This window comes from Geotrypetes seraphini, chromosome 17 (assembly GCF_902459505.1).
Source record: "Geotrypetes seraphini chromosome 17, aGeoSer1.1, whole genome shotgun sequence".
NCBI lineage: Eukaryota > Metazoa > Chordata > Amphibia > Gymnophiona > Dermophiidae > Geotrypetes > Geotrypetes seraphini.
Window position 1 is genome coordinate 735,918 of NC_047100.1, and position 16,606 is coordinate 752,523.

Consider the following 16,606-nt stretch of genomic DNA (forward strand, 5'->3'; position numbering starts at 1 on the left):
TGACCTGGATTGGCCACCATGAGAATGGGCTACTGGGCTTGATGGACCATTGGTCTGACCCAGTAAGGCTGTTCTTATGTTCTAAGAAACCTCTTTCAGATTTTCTCAAAGCTCATTCCACTCGGGGCCATGTAGCTTCTTGGACTGAGTCTTCTCTTGTGCCTCTGGTGGATATCTGTAAAGTTGAAGCAAATGGGAAAACTAATATGTACATATTGGTATTTTTATGGCTTTAAATCACTGAGAACACTTGCACAGATTGCTCCACCAGAATGGACTTGATTTTTTGGAGTCATTCGGCTAAGTTCTGTTTTTTGGGTTGTTTTTTTTTTTTTTTTTTTTACTGCTTATGGACAATTTAAGATGTATTAATGCTGGAGAGAGAGGACTGCTCCAATGATAGCATTATATAGTTTCAGCATTGCGGTTGAAATGATTCTGAGTTTGAGCATTACTCAACACTTTAAGTTAAATTCATTTGATTGCGTTTTGAATATATAATTAATTCCTCCATATATTTGTACAATAATCTGAAGAAAACCACAGCACGATGTCTGAAATGTTGGTTTCACTTAGACATGGCAAGTCCTGGACAACTTTGTAACCACACTAGTTTAGCTAAGATTGGTCACTTGATGTTGGATTTGAGATTTAATTACTTGCCTCTTTCCAAATCTGAACACAAGGCAAATTGTGTTCACGTTCACAAGTTATTTGCTTGTCAAAGTGTGCTTGAAATCTAAATAGCTTCTTAGCCCATGGCTCTAATTATGCATCTTTGCTGTGCCTCAGATATTGCAGAAGTATTTTTAGCTGACGTAAAAGTTATTAAAGCTTTCAAGTCGTTGAGTTCTCTGTTGTAGACTCCAGAAAATATTTTAAAAATCTCATTCTTTGTGCTAGGGACTTAGGAAATGAAGTAGAAATATGTAAGTCAACGGGCCTTTAATATAATCTCTACAACATGTAGAGTTGTGCTTTTGTGTTTCCAGGTTTCTGGACTATCTGTCAGACCTCTGTGTTTCCATGAATAAATCCATCCCAGTCACACAAGAGCTCATCTGTAAAGCTGTGTTGAATCCAGCCAATGCAGACATTCTCATAGAGACCAAGTAAGTATTGTGATGCAGAAAGGAATCTGCGTCCATTTCCTGTGTCCCTTCTCGAGTGCACTTCTGCAGTGACTAGGGTCTGAGCTTTAATGCGAGAGGGGGAGGTTCCAGGCTTTGGATGATCTACAGGGGATTGGATCTGATTTTGTTCCATTCCTGCAGTTTGACTTCAGTCTGACTCTCTTCTCTTCTTCCTTCCTAGGTTAGTTCTGTCGCGATTTGAGTTTGAAGGTGTGTCAAGTGGGGAAAGCCCTTTAGATGCTGGAGAAGATGAGGAAGAAGTTTGGTTATTTTGGAAGGACAGTAACAAAGAAGCACGCAGCAAGAGTATTCGAGAATTGGCACAGGATGCTAAGGAAGGACAGAAGGAAGACCAAGGCATACTCAGTTATTACAGGTAAATGCACTATGACTGCTAGCAGCTGGGATATGAACCTCCCTTGTATTAGGGATGTAATATTAAATTCATTTTCTTGCAACTAGTCAACTGGGACAGACAAAAGTATCAAACCAAGTATCCTCGATAAACCTTTTAAGCCACACATCTCAAAGTTCCTCAGTTCTGCTGCAGACTAGCTTTGGATGCCTTTATGCTCAGTTGGGGTTAGGGTTTTTTGTATGTGTATCCTCTAACACTTCTCATAGTGAAAACTCTCCTGACACTTGAGCAGAATCAGGGAACTATGATTTTCATTGCACCATGGCATGGCAGGTCTGGTTCTCTATTTCTGAAGATTTGTGGAGACAAGACTGCTTTCTGACCATTATCACTCAGAACAAGAGGTCCTTCATGATCTGGATGTTGAGAAGTTCAATTGTAGACTATTTAAACTTGCTGGAGGGTGCCTCAAATTTTGTTTGCGTCCAGGAGAGATTCCACTTGGAGCTTAGAGTTGGAAGAGCTTTGCCTTCTGGTATGAGGGCAAGGCTCTAGATCCTTTTCTTGCTCAAAACCTTGCTGCACTTTCACCACTCTCTTTTTACAAAGCTCGCATGACTAGGTTGTACCAAACTAGGAGCTATTTTGTCAGATGAGCTTTCATGATCTTCCCAAGGAAATTCTGGTTGATGTTTAACAGAGAGGTTGGATGGTATGAGCCCAGTTGCTTAGGGGATCACTGTTATAGTAGCCATGTTCATATCGTATGAGAATCATCTATGGAGTACTTCTCACTCATGGAGATAGACATTTTGTCCTAAAAAATTTATAAAAATCTACCCTATAACAATCAGGCCTTGGGTGTCTTGTGGAATTTAGCCTGCTTGATAACTCTCTTAAAATATCCACACCCATGATGGGCACATTTAAAGTAGCTAGTTGCTGAGGGTTATGGGATTATACTGTGCATATATGTAAGTGACCAGTTATGTTTTGCTGGATTTGTTTGCTTGCATGTTGAAATTTAATAAATACATTTAAACATAAAGTAGCTAATTGATCCGGTATCAAATTTCCAGGGCTAATTTTAGTGCTGATAGCTGCCAGAGCTTATGCAGTCCTGGTTGATATTCAGCTAGGGCCCACATAACTACATAAATGATGCTTGGTGCCCTGGGAACTCCATCCTTCCTGGCCCCCTCGGCCTACCTTAGCTCCTGGTCTGGTGGTCTGCGGATAGGGGTGTGTGTGGCTACAGTCTGTCCTCCAAACGTTTGTAACTCATCCAGCAACTGAAATGATCTACCTGCAGCCCAGCATTGGCCACTGATTTGGAAATACCCATCAGCTCTAAGTTCTTATGCTGTGCCTGATTTCTCCATGTTTATCTTCTCTGTTTAGCAACTAGAGCTTCAAGCTGTTCCGGGTCTCCATGCTCTGGTTTTTCCCCTCTAAAATACACTGTTTAAAGATGTCCATGGTCTGGGTGACTCATTAAATTTTTCAGAACCTCATTCAAATTTCACATCTTTAGTCACTTCCTCCACCATCCTAAGACAGCGGCATCTGAAGGTCAGCAAAGAGCAGCTGCAGCCACAGCAAAACAGTATATCCTGACAAGCCCAAACCAGCAGGGGGAAGGGGAGGCTGCAGGCTAGAGTCCTGAAAGTTAATTGGTGGAGAGAAGATTTGCCTAGGGTGCCCACCGCTTTTGCACCAGCTCTGCGTAACAGCTGATGTTTTTTCCTTGCACAGATATCAGCTGAATCTCTTTGCTCGAATGTGTCTGGACCGTCAGTATCTTGCTATTAATGAAATATCTGGGCAGCTGGATGTGGACTTGATTCTTCGCTGCATGTCAGATGAAAATCTGCCCTATGACCTGCGTGCCTCTTTCTGTCGATTGATGCTGCACATGCATGTGGACCGTGACCCACAGGAGCAGGTTACGCCTGTCAAGTATGCACGTCTGTGGTCTGAGATTCCCTCAGAAATAGCAGTTGATGAGTAAGTGTGTTTAATAGGTTAACTGTGGCTCCTGTATTTCTGTTTTGAGCCTAGCCCCACACTTTATAGAACAAGTAGAATCTGTAGCTGTTGGGACCTACTTGGTACCAGAGTACAAACAGTCCCCGGGTTACGAACATCTGACTTACATTGGACCTGTACTTGCGTATGCGGTCGCAGCTCCTTTGATTTCACTTCTGGTGCCCTCCGGAAATGATAACATCGAGCAATGCAGGAGAGACTCACGAATCCAAATGAGAGGGGTCAAGTATTGCACTCAAAATGAAGGAGGGCAGTGCTGCTGGCCACCGTTTATTCCGACAGAAGGTGCATGGTGCTGGCCAGGATCTCAAATCAACTTCGCCAGCTGTTGCTGTGCTTGGCCCCTCGTCACTGTCAGGCTTCAGCTGGTGCCTTTTGCTGCCGACTGAGCCCTCCCACCAAAACCCGCACTGCTGCTGCCTGCTGCTCTGGCCTCCCACCACTTCTGCATATAAACACAGCCTGTTTATAATAAAGGATACAGCACACGTGTCTAGGCTTGTATTTTTTATATGAAGATGATTCAGATCAGAAGGATCTCCAGTAATTGAACAGCTCCCATTAAGTGATCTGTAATAATAATAATTTAAGTTTTATAACCCTACTGAACATAGCACTGATAAGTCTTCGGGTAGAATACGTTCCTGCCCTAAGGAGCTGCTTCTCACTCGTCCATAATGATCTGTGGTTCTTTATTAGGAGCTTGTCAGTCACAATAATTATATACCGATAAAAAGGTGAAAGAGGAGGAGAGAGCTAGGTAAAGACAGACACAAATCCAGCTCATTCTTAACCCGGGGACTGCCTGCATTACAGAAACAGGAGTTCATGGGGGGAGGGATTTTTCAGCTTTAGCATCCTCTCCCTGGGATCAGATCTGTGGAAATGTGTAAAACTCTAGGGAGAAAATTATGCATTGAGGTGATGTGCTAGCACGGCAGGTGTGCACGTTTGAGCCCAGGGGAGGAAGTGTAACTGGCATGATCTTTTCATCAGTTATGACAGCAGCAGCACATCAAAGGATGAAATTAAGGAGCGCTTTGCCCAGACTATGGAATTTGTGGAAGAGTACTTGCGAGATGTGGTGTGCCAGAACTTTCCATTTTCTGACAAAGAAAAAAATAAACTTACCTTTGAGGTAAATATCAGGTGGGGGGGGGTCACACTTCAAATGGGTGGGTACCTTGTTGAGCAATGTTTAGAGATTGCTTTGCCACTTGTGTTGTGCCAAAGAGGCCCTGAGCCCTGCCCTACGTCACATAGCATTCGGAAGCCCCAAAGATGGAAATGTTGGTCTCAACATTTGGCTTTGGGAACTGAGCTTTGTGCACCATCGGTTGTGAAGTGGGAGTGAGAAGTTCATATATTCACACAGTATCCATATTTTAATAGGTTGTAAATCTAGCCAGGAACCTCATCTACTTTGGTTTCTACAACTTCAGCGACCTTCTGAGACTGACCAAAATTCTCCTTGCTATTTTGGATTGTGTACATGTGGCAACGACCTATCCAGTCAGCAAGATGGCAAAGAGTGAGGAGAGTAAAGGTGAGGTGACACGGGTGTGTTTCTCTTCCCTTCCCCCTTTCTTGGCATCCCATTGCTTAATCCATGTCACTGAAAACTGGTACCAGAAAATGAGCATTGTCACATCAAGATCAAGGTTAGCTGATCCCAGCAAGTCGCTAATCTACCAAAGAAAAGCCATGCTGAGTTAGACCAAGGTCCATTGTGCTCAGTCCAGGTCCCAAGTACCTGGTAGATGCCAAAAAGCATATGCATTTCCTTGAATAATCTGCGACTTTCCAAATCTACCTGCCTAATCTTCTATGGACTTGTCCAAAACCTCTTTTGAACTCGCTATGAGATAGATGCACTAAAGTCAGTGATTGTCACTAAACCAGTTTTGACTGCTTTAGTGATGATTGCATTTGTCAACCCGATGCACAAAATGGCTCACCGCGTGTTTTTCCCTTCGATCGTCCATTTTCCGATCAAGCTGTGCAAATTAGCTATTTAATATTAAAACCCCTTGCAAACTACCGGAGCAATTGATGCACTAACTGCTTGGCGATGAACCCCCCAAAAAATAAAAACAAGCAATAAAAGTGACTGGTCAAGACAAGTCGCTTACCTGTCTTACTGGCACTTTTTTAAACAGGGGTGGGGCCTTAGGTATCTGAGTCAATCAGGGCCTTAGGCCCTTCCCTGAGCATCACATGATGCACCAAAGAGGGGAAGGCCTGCCATTTTGGATCAGCAGGCTTTGGAGCTGCCTCCCTCCTACTCTTTCCAGACAAAGGTAATGGGGTAGGGGGAGGTTTGGAGGAGCATCCCAGTGGCAAGAAGGAGTGGACATCCCTCCTGCCTTTTTTTTTTTGGGGGGGGGAGGGGAGGGGATGGTACAGGGGGGTGATGCCTGGTACGGGGGGGTCCTCAGTTGGTAGGAGGTAGTGCCAATTTTTTCTCACGGATGGATGTGTGTGTGGGGTGGGTGCAGAAGGCTGCTTCGGGGCTTCCTCTGCCTTTCAGCAGTTCGGTCTTACTCTTCTGGCTCTGCGCATGTGTGAGTCGCTCTCACAGTGATCAATTGGACGGGAGAGACGGACTATGACGAACCTACGCACAAATTATTTGCATGCAAAATTTTTAGTGCATCACACTAGCTCTTTTAGAATCAGCCAAAAATTGGATTGGAGCGGACCTACATGGTAGAGAATGACATGGGGACAAATTTTTCCCTGTCCCTCGTGGGAGCTTATTTTCCTGTCCTGTTCCCGCAAGCTCTGTCCTCATCTGCACAAGCCTCAAACACTTTAAAATCAAAAGTGTTCGAGGTTTGTGCGGTTAAGGCAGAGCTTACAGGAATGGGGCAGGGACAGCGACAAAATTCGTGGAACGGAAAAATTGAGTTCTTGTGGGAACGGGGACAAATTTGTCCCCGTGTCATTCTCTACCACACAGTCTTGCTGATCCTGCTTAGTGCATCTAGCTCTGTCAATAGCTTAATTTGAATTCTATGAAATGCTTTCTGAAAGTACGTATTTTTGATCTGCTGTTTCATGGAGTGTCCTTTAAGTCTTTGAGAAGTTAAACCATCTTTGCATCCATGGACAGCATCACTAGAATCTTTCATTTAAAAGTTTCAAGTCAGACTTAAAGCACGGTTATTTAAACAAGCCTATGACAATAAAACTTGACTATGTCCATGACCATTTGATGTGAGCCCAACACCCTTCCTAAGCTGCCTCCTATCCCTTTTACCTCTTTCTGCTTATTCTGTGTGTGCATAACTGTCCTATTACCATGAGTTCCTTTCTTAATTTTCTAATTTTAGACTGTACTTGTCAGAGTGGTATAGAACGTTTTGAAATAAATGAGAAACAATGAATTTCTAGATCTCTTATCATGTTTCTAAACTGAAAAGCCCTAACCTGTTCCTCCTCCCTTTATAAGGATGCTCTTCTAGCCCATTTATTATTTGGGGGGCTAAGAATATAAGAAGTGCCTCTGCTGGGTCAGACCAGAGGTCCATCCTGCCCAGCAGCCCACTCACGTGGCAGCCCACCAGGTCTAAGACCTGTATAGTAACCCTCTATCTATATCCTCCTATCCCCTTTTCCTTCAGAAAATTGTCCAATCCCTTCTTGAACTCCAATACCGTACCTTGTCCTATCACACCCTCTGGAAGCGCATTCCAGGTGTCCATCACCCGTTGGGTGAAGAAGAACTTCCTAGCGTTGGTTCTAAATCTGTCCCCTTTTAGTTTTGCCGAATGCCCTGTCATTCTTTCAGATTTCGAAAGTTTGAAGAATCTGTCCCTCTCCACTTTCTCTATGCCCTTCATGATCTTGTAAGTTTCTATCATATCCCCTCTCCAGGGAAAAGAGCCCGTTTCTTCAGTCTTTCAGCGTATGAAAGGTTTTCCACACCTTTTATCAAACGTGTCGCTCTCTTTGAATATCACCATATCCTTCTTTAGGTACGGTGACCAATATTGGACACAGTACTCGAGATGCGGGCGCACCATTGCCCGATACAACGGCAGGATAACTTCCTTCGTTCTGGTTGTAATACCCTTCTTGATTATACCTAGCATTCTATTCGCTTTCTTAGCAGCCGCTGCGCACTGTGCCGACGGCTTCATTGTCTTGTCGACTATTCCCTTTCTTGGGTACTCTCACTCAGTAGCAGCTCTCCCATCGTGTAGTTGTATCTCGGGTTTCTGTTTCCTACGTGCAAGACTTTGCATTTCTCTACAATGAACTTCATCTGCCATCTCGTCGCCCATTCCCCCAGTCTATTCAGGTCCCTTTGTAAATCTTCGCATTCCTCTATAGTCCTAGCCCCACTAAATAGTTTGGTGTCGTCTGCAAATTTTATTACTTCGCACTTTGTCTCTGTTTTCTAGATCATTGAATCTAAATACATTGAATAGCAGTGGTCTTCTCTGAACCTTTTTTTGGGAGGTAACAACTCGAATTGTGTGCAGACACACCAGGGACCTATAGAGACATAATATTCTCAGTTTTGTTCAAATAATCCCTGACATTTCTATTTGCTCTTTCTGGCAGCTACAGTATAGACAGAAATTTCAAAGTATTCTCCGTGATCATTTTTTCCTTGGGTATTTACTCCTGTAGTTGGGATTTTTCTTCCCTATCTGCATTAAATTTCTTTTGCCATTTAAATGTTAAATGTCCTAGTATCACACGATAAAAACCTAAGAATTGCTCTACTGAGACAGACTGAAGGTTCATCAAGCCAAGTATTCTGTTTTGAACTGTGGCCAATCTAGGTTACAGGTAGCTGGCAAGATCCCTTATATTCTTATGTCCCTTTTTCAGTTGAAAACGAACTATTTAGTTCCATTGTTTCCTCATCTAGCCAGTTTCCAGCCCATAGTGAAGCTTTCTTGTGACATGACTCCCTAGTTTCCTGAGGAGTTCTTCATGAGGGACTTTAGCAAATAGCTTCGGAAAATCCAAATATGCTGTCGGCATCATTGTAGGAAGGGCTGATAGAGACATTCAGGTCAGGACTTCTCAAGTTTCACTACTGTTTTAGAATAAAAATCTGCCAACATGGAAGCTGTTGAGTGTGTTCAGCATAAACATCCCTTGCAGAAAGCAAAACCCTTCAAATTTCAATGGGTTGAAAACCAGCACGCATGTTTCTTTGCCATTTCAGAAATTCTGCTATCTTTTGTCAGTTTGGCTTTTGGGGGAGAGACAAACTGCAGAGGGATTAAAGGGCATCTTCCCCCAAATCCTTCCAGAAGAACACTGCTCAGAGCAATTTGCCAAGACTTAAGTGTGCTTGGTAGCAGGGGTTAATCTTGACATTGATCTGTGAGGACATAGACATTTATTCCCCACTTTTAGGAAGGGAATCAACCTTATTTTGTAGGTGTGCTATTTCTATGCACTTGCGTTTCTGAAGTGGATAGCTCAACTTTGTATAATGGGAATGTAGATATTTTTACAAGATATTTGTTGTTTGATTATGTATGTATTTGTTTGTTGTGACCTGCTTTGTATAAAGCCAGCTATATATAAATTGGCTCAACTTTATCCATGTTTGTAGTATTGCATTTCTGATATTTCCCAAGGAGCTGAGGAGTGTTGTCTCATGAAACATGTGATTGATACTTTATAGTGATTCCACACTGTGCTTGTAAAGCTGTTACTAACTGAGGAACTGAATCCTGAACCTTCTCTCTCCCTCTCCTCGAATCTGTCTTCCTGGCCTGGGCTTAAGGGAGCAATGTGATGCGTTCGATCCATGGTGTCGGAGAGCTGATGACTCAGGTGGTCCTGAGAGGTGGAGGGTTCCTGCCCCTCACCCCTCTCACAGCTCCACAAGGTAGCGTGAAGCAACAGAGGGAGCCAGAGAAAGAGGATATTCTGGTTATGGACACCAAATTGAAGATCATTGAGATACTGCAGGTACGAACAGAGGGGGCACTAGGATGGTATTTTCTGCTGCACTACAATTCAGCAGTTGGTACAAAGAACCACTTTTCTCATACTATTTTAATCGAATGAATCCTAAATTCAAAATACATTGAAATAGGAGTTTGTTTACTAATCTAAGCATTTTTCTATCATACTCACTTATCGTAGCAAACCTGAATTAGTTCCGTTTTTCAAATTTGAAGCAAAAGTCTAAACGTGCTGAAGAGCTCCGATGTGGTTATTCTTTTTTTTTTTTTTTTTTAAGTTCAATTTGTTTATTGAATAATGAAGAAAAGGAAAACAAAGTACATCATGTAACAATAAAAAACAGAGTACAGAAATTGGCAAAGAATATTATAAGAATGCGGGATATATATCCTCCAAGAGTATTTGTACAGAGTGCGTGATAATTGTATATTTAAAGTGATTGTAAGTAGTTGTCAATGGTTATTCTGATCTTATAAAGTGTGCTCTTGCAATATGTTTGTTATTGATCACTTGATGTACTGTTTACACTAGCAGGTAGGAAAGGAACGCCAATAATTAAAGGGAGAGAGAGCTCTATGCATATGAGAGGACATAATTGTGGACAGAAAAGGGAAAGTATCAATTCATAAGAAAGAGGGAAGGGGATGGCACTTGTATAACCCCTTTTTGTGGTGACACATGCAAAGCAGTTTACATATATACCGGTCCTTATTTTGTACCTGGGACAATAGAGGATTAAGTGACTTGCCCAGGGTCATAAGGAGCAGTGCTGGGATCGATCCCATGACCTATTTTGTTCTTCCTTGTATTTTTGGTTCATGTTTTATGTTAGTTTGTTCTTCTGAGTTAATTTTGTTTATTTTAAACTCTGATCGGAGTGAAACTGAGATCTCAATACCACCACATCTCCTAAACGGATCTTTATAGAACTCTAGGCCAACCTGGGATTCATCAAGAGATTGTGGTTCTCCTCTCTGGAGTCTGGTGGTGTTGGCGATCTTCTCTGTTCTTGACGGAGGAGTGAACCCAGTGTGATCAGGGAGGTAATGGTGCAGAGGATAAGAGATTCGCCACTTCTCCCCTATTGCTGGTCATAGTGTCAGACCCAGCCCTGCACTTTTGGGTGGGCGGGCGGATGGCTGTGGAGTCCTGCCGCTTTTCTTTCATTGGTTGCAGCGGGACTCCGACATCCCCCTGACTCTTGGTGGGGTTGAGATACGCCTGGTGGATATGGAAACGGTGCGAAGTGTCCAGAGATGCTGTGTGCCGCTCCCCTGCTGTTGTGGACATTGAGAGATCTTTGTGGCCTGCCTTCTCCTTTTGGCCTGCAGTCTCAGATAATTAGGCCCCTCCTACCTTGATGGACTTGCACTCCAGTTTCTAACCGTTTCAGTGAATCAGCGGCCTTTTGCAACGCTAGGACTGATGGGATAATCTTTAATTTTTACTTTATTTTACTTATTCATTTTTTTTTCCTACATTCTGCTATCCTTCCCGTTTTATTTCTTTCTCTTTTATTTCTTTTTATTATGCTTGGATAAATATCATACCCTTTCCCTCTTAGGTATCTTACTCTTTTTGCCTTTGCTAAAGGCTGTGCTTTGAGATGATTTTCTTCTTATTTTTTTATTCATCTTACTTCTTACCTATAGTTAATGAAATTCGCTTAGAGGAAGGAAAGGTGAGTAGTGGAGTCCCTCAGACATCGGTGATGGGGCCGATCCTGTTCAATATGTTTGTGAGCGACATTGCCGAAGGGTTAGAAGGAGAAGTTTACCTTTTTGTAGATGATACCAAGATTTGTAACAGAGTAGACACCGAGGAGGGAGTGGAAAACATGAAAAAGGATCTGCAAAAGTTTGAAGAATGGTCTAATACCTACCTGGCAACTAAAATTCAATGCAAAGAAGTGCAGAGTAATGCATTTGGGGATTAGAAATCAGAAGGAGCTGTTTGTGCTGGGAGGTGACAAGCTGATGCACATGGATGGGGAGAGGGACCTTGGGGTGATAGTGTCAGAAGATCTAAAGGCAAAGAAACAGTGTGACAAGATGGTGGCTGTTGCCAGAAGGATGTTGAGCTGTATAAAAAAGAAGGTGTTAATGGCCCTGTACAGGTTGTTGGTGAAGCCCCACTTACAGAATTGTGTTGAGTTTTGGAGACCGTATCTGGCAAAGGACATAAGAAGATTTGAAGCGGGCTAGAGGAAGGTGACAAAAATGGCAGGAGGTTTGCACCAAAAGACTTATGAGGAGATACTGGAAGCCCTGAATATGCATACCCTAGAGCAGTGGTCTCAAACTCGCGGCCCGGGGGCCACATGCGGCCCGCCAGGTACTATTTTGAGGCCCTCGGTATGTTTATTATAATCACAAAAGTAAAATAAAATAGTTTCATGATCATATGTCTCTTTAGCTATAAATTACAATATTATTATTATTATTATTATTATTAAGACTTAGCCAAAAGGAAAGATTTATAAACTATAAAGAGTTTTACCTCATGCAAAATTTCTTTAATAAGACAATAACTATTTTTTCTGAGGCCTTCCAAGTACCTACAAATCCAAAATGTGGCCCTGCAAAGGGTTTGAGTTTGAGACCACTGCCCTAGAGGAAAGGAGGGACAGGGGAGATATGATTCAGACATTCAAATACTTGAAAGGTATTAATGTAGAATAAAATCTTTTCCAGAGAAAGGAGAATGGTAAAACCAGAGGACATAATTTGAGGTTGAGGAGTGGTAGACTCAAGAGTAATGTTAGGAAATTCTTCTTTACGGAGAGGGTGGTTGATGCCTGGAATGCGCTCCCAAGGGAAGTGGTGGAGAAAAAAAAAACGATGACAAAGAGTTCAAAAAAGCATGGAATGAACACAGAGAATCTCTAATCAGAAAATAATGGTATATGTTGAAAAAGGCCAGTACTGGGTAGACTTGCACTGCCTGTGTCCTGTATATGAACATTCAGTTGAGGATGGGCTGGGGAGGGTTTCGATGGCTGGGATGGTTAAGATGGGCTGGAGTGAGCTTTGATGGAGACTCCAGTAGATGGAACCTAAGCACCCTACTGGGCAGGGCTCTGGGTTTCTGGCCCAGAAATATCCAAGAAAAAGGACCATTTAAACTAAATTAATTTATGGAGCATTTTTGGTTGGGCAGACTGGATGGACCACTTGGGTCTTTATCTGCCGTCATTTACTATGTTATAGTTCATACCAATACTTTTCAGGCACTTTAGCTTAAATTGTGACCCCAATCTGGGACAGATAGGGAAAGTCTATGTGCTTTATTACTTCATATAAATGGCTCAATTAATTTTTAATGCTAAAATTTTTTTTTCTTCTTTGTTGTACTTACTTTTCTGTAACCACATCGAACCGAAAGGCATTTTGCGGTATATAAATAAAGACTTGTTATTTTAGTAGATTTCCTCTGGACCAACCCCATCGTGTTTATATCTTTTTGAAGGTGCGATCTCCAGATGGTCACCCACTGTAATATTAAACAGTTTCGTCGTTTGTAAGCACTAAGGTGAAGATTCTCAAATGTTTGCGGTAAAATCCGACGGGCAGCTATCGCAAGTACTACTGTAATGATTTAAAAAAGGCGAGTCATTCTTTAAACTGCGCATGCAAATGAGGTTCTAATCTAATCCAATCCTTGGTCTTATATACCGGGGGTCTCGATCCGGTTAACAAAACCCAATCTTGAAGAGATTGAAAAATAGTAGTAGAAATCTCAAGTATTATCCTTGGGAGCAATTTTTTTCCTAAAATTTCCTGCCAAATGTATGATTACTTATTTAAATATTTCATATGCTTTTTTTAAACCTGATCAGTTGGAGAAATTCCTGATAGATAAAGAGATGGATGTTCAAACAAAAACTTAATAATAAGTTATCTATAGGCAGTATATATTTTCTTTCTTTTTCTTTCTTTGATGGCTAAAATCTCTAAGAATTCTTCCTCTCTTTTCCTTGATGTGGACTCGTATTGCTTTAGAATACTGTATGTATTATAAATTGTTATATTTAATTAAAAAAAGAAAAATGGTAGTAGAGGCGAAAGATCAGTAGATATCAATATACACTTATCAGCTAAAGGATTTTATTAATTATCTGTAAGATATTTCATAAACAGATAAGTTTTTAAGTTTTTTCTAAAATGAGTCAATGAAGAGAGGGTTCTAATATCTGGAGAAGGTCATTCCAGATTTTCACCATAGTAAATACCAAAGAATGTGAAAGTTTTAATGTTTGAATCTCTTTAATAGATGGAAATATATATATACTTATGTATATGTATATATCTCGTAGACTACATACGATGAATTAAAAGAAGGAGGGAAAGAGTGGGGAAAAAATCCCATATAAATCCCATATAAACTGAACTCTTCAATATATCTCAACAGTGGAGTGACATGATCGTATTTATTTTTACCGAAAATTATTTTAGCTGCCATGTTTTGAATAAGTTCTAATCTCTTCAGGTTACCTTTACTCAAACCAACATAAAGGGAGTTGACATAGTCCAGATAAGCTAGTATTATAGCCTGAACCAGTACAGTAAAGGTGGTGGTGATGAAAGAAACAACAAACCCTCCTTAACATCCGTAGACTAAAATGACATTTTTTAGATATGTTATTGATTTGGTTTGTCATAGAAAGGGTGGAATCCAGAACAAATCCCCGGAAAGTTGTAGAGGATCGTTAAATTTGCATGTGCCAATCACTTGTGAGAACGATCGGCACATGCGCAGAATAAACATGAAAATAATAAAGACCCCAAATTGAAGATGGGCAGGAGGGATGCTTGCACACTCCTTCCCACCGCTGATGACAAGCAACACCCCCCCAGCAACCCAACCTCCGGCAGCAGGAGAGATGCCGATTCCCTCCTGCCGTCATGCAACAACCCCTGACATCCCCAGCAGTGGAAGAGATGCCTACTCCCTCCCATTGCCAGGCAACCCCTTTCTTACCCCCACCAGCACCCCTTCTCTACAGCAGTAGGAGAGATGCCCATTCCTTCCTGCCGCAGCCATGGTCGTTCCCCTGACAACTCCCTGAGCCTCAGATGACCCACCTGCCTCCCCTTGTTTAGAAAAGCTGGTCAGAGGGATGCCTACCCCCCTCCAACCAGCAGGCCCACCTCTTCAAAATGGCAGGCCTTCCCCTCCCCAGTGCATCCTGGGATGCGCCAGGGAAGGGCCTAGGGCTCTGATTGGCCCAGGTTGCTTAAGTGCCCCCTCCTATGGGCTTTTTTGAATATTCCTACAATTCTTTCACTTTGAAAGTATAGTCTGTGATCACTAAACTCCTTCTATTTTAATGCATTTTAAATTTGATTGTATAGATTACAAAAAGGGAAACTTACAAGGGAGTGAAGCCATCTACAAAGCACTGGACACTCTGGCAGATATTCAGGACTTATCCCATTTACCTTGAAAATTAACAAAAGAATTTGAAATCAGTTTGAGAAACAATTGGTAAATGAAGTGTTTTCCCTGGTAATGCAACATTTTTCAACACGGCCGTCTGACCACTCAGTCTTTCAGCAGCTGAGACCCAGGAAAGCCACATCCAATTCCACTGATGCTTCTTATAACTGTTGGCAAGTCACTTTTGCTTTCCATATCCTCAGGTACAATTTTAGGGTTAGGTTTACTAACTTGCATTAATGTATTGGTGCATATTTTGCATTTAACCTGAGTAATTTGTAAATAAGCCCCACTGACAGAGTTGTTTAAATGTCCAGTAATGTATTAACATGTTAATGCAGCTTTAGTAATTGTAAACCCTCTAGAGATAGAGCAATACTTCTGTACCTAGTATGAGTTAAATCTAAAATATTTTAACCCTAATAAAAATGAGGGATTTAGTTGCCATTTTCTGCTGATAGTATTATGGAACTGTAAAGCTGCCCACTGCCATCAGCCCTTACCCATGCTTTCCTGGTGGTCATCTTTCTGAGAATGTAAAAAGCCTCAGCTAATGTCGCCTTAGCTTGTTTATTTAAAAATACATCCTGCATCATCTCCAGTTTTAGGTTGGTTACAACAGTAAATAAAAGAAATACTAAATTAATTAAAAGTCTAAAATGAACATAGCACCATACAAAATTGCGTTACATCTGAGTAAACTGAAAGTCTCATCAAGAGAAGGCTTGGGTGAACATTTTGAGACTTCATCAGGGCTCTTCTGGTTTTGTAGACTTTCAGGGAAAGTAAGAAAGGCATGTGGGTACTGATTACGCTAACAAATGTTTTGAAGACTTGGCCTGTTATGCCATCCAGGTGCTGGCGGTTCCTCTACTGTAAGTGGATTTGATTTTTCTTATCTTTCAGTTCATTTTAAATGTGCGTTTGGACTATCGGATCTCTTGCCTTCTCTGTATATTTAAATGTGAATTTGATGAAAGCAATGCACAGGCCTTAGACTCTGCAACATGTGGCAGCCAGGATGGACCAAGCTCTGTACCAGGTCAGTTGCATACAAGGGAGAGAAGGGCCTGAAATGTCAGGGTACTTCAGGTCATTGGCATGACTCAGCTTGGGGTCACAATATGTGGAGTCTGAGGAAAGCTGAGTTTGGGGCAGTAAGTATATGACCGAGCTCTGTAGAACTGCTTTTTATACTGTGCTTTTTTTTTTCAGGTGTCCTTGACTTTGAACACATTGAAGAACAAGCTGAAGGCATCTTTGGAGGAAGGAAAGTATTTGGGGCTCTTAGTCTGTCATTTTTCCCAGGCTTGCATGTTCATAGCCCTTTTTCTCAAATTTGCAAACTTGTAACACTTTTATATCGCAGATATATCCCGAGTTTCCCATATGTAATGACACTATCTTCAGTGCCACCTTCCTCCCCCCTTCCTGTATTTATGCTGGCTTCAAAATAGTATTAGAAACATTTCTCTTTCCTTTAAAGATGATTTGAAGGCAATTAACACAAAATTTTGTAAGCTGTGCCAACCGTTATAAAAGCTGTGTTGACGTAAACAAACAAAACTCCTTCCTGCTAGTTGGGTTTCTCATGGCTCCTCCTAGCAAAAGCTCTTACCTATGGGAACACACTCCTGTCGGCAGCAACTAGAGCAGGGGTCTCAAAGTCCCTCCTTGAGGGCCG

General features: G+C 41.8%; 1 protein-coding gene across 10 annotated transcripts in view; it reads left to right on the forward strand.

Moving 5' to 3' along the window:
* Positions 1-16,606, forward strand: part of ITPR1 (inositol 1,4,5-trisphosphate receptor type 1) — a 234,033-nt gene that overhangs the window by 75,782 nt on the left and 141,645 nt on the right. For all 10 annotated transcript variants that reach the window (XM_033925743.1, XM_033925747.1, XM_033925746.1 and 7 more), the window contains 8 exons: positions 993-1,112; positions 1,315-1,509; positions 3,247-3,498; positions 4,537-4,678; positions 4,933-5,086; positions 9,299-9,486; positions 15,829-15,964; positions 16,138-16,192. In XM_033925743.1, the coding sequence (XP_033781634.1) occupies positions 993-1,112; positions 1,315-1,509; positions 3,247-3,498; positions 4,537-4,678; positions 4,933-5,086; positions 9,299-9,486; positions 15,829-15,964; positions 16,138-16,192 (1,242 nt within the window). The remainder of the gene's footprint in view (positions 1-992; positions 1,113-1,314; positions 1,510-3,246; positions 3,499-4,536; positions 4,679-4,932; positions 5,087-9,298; positions 9,487-15,828; positions 15,965-16,137; positions 16,193-16,606) is intronic.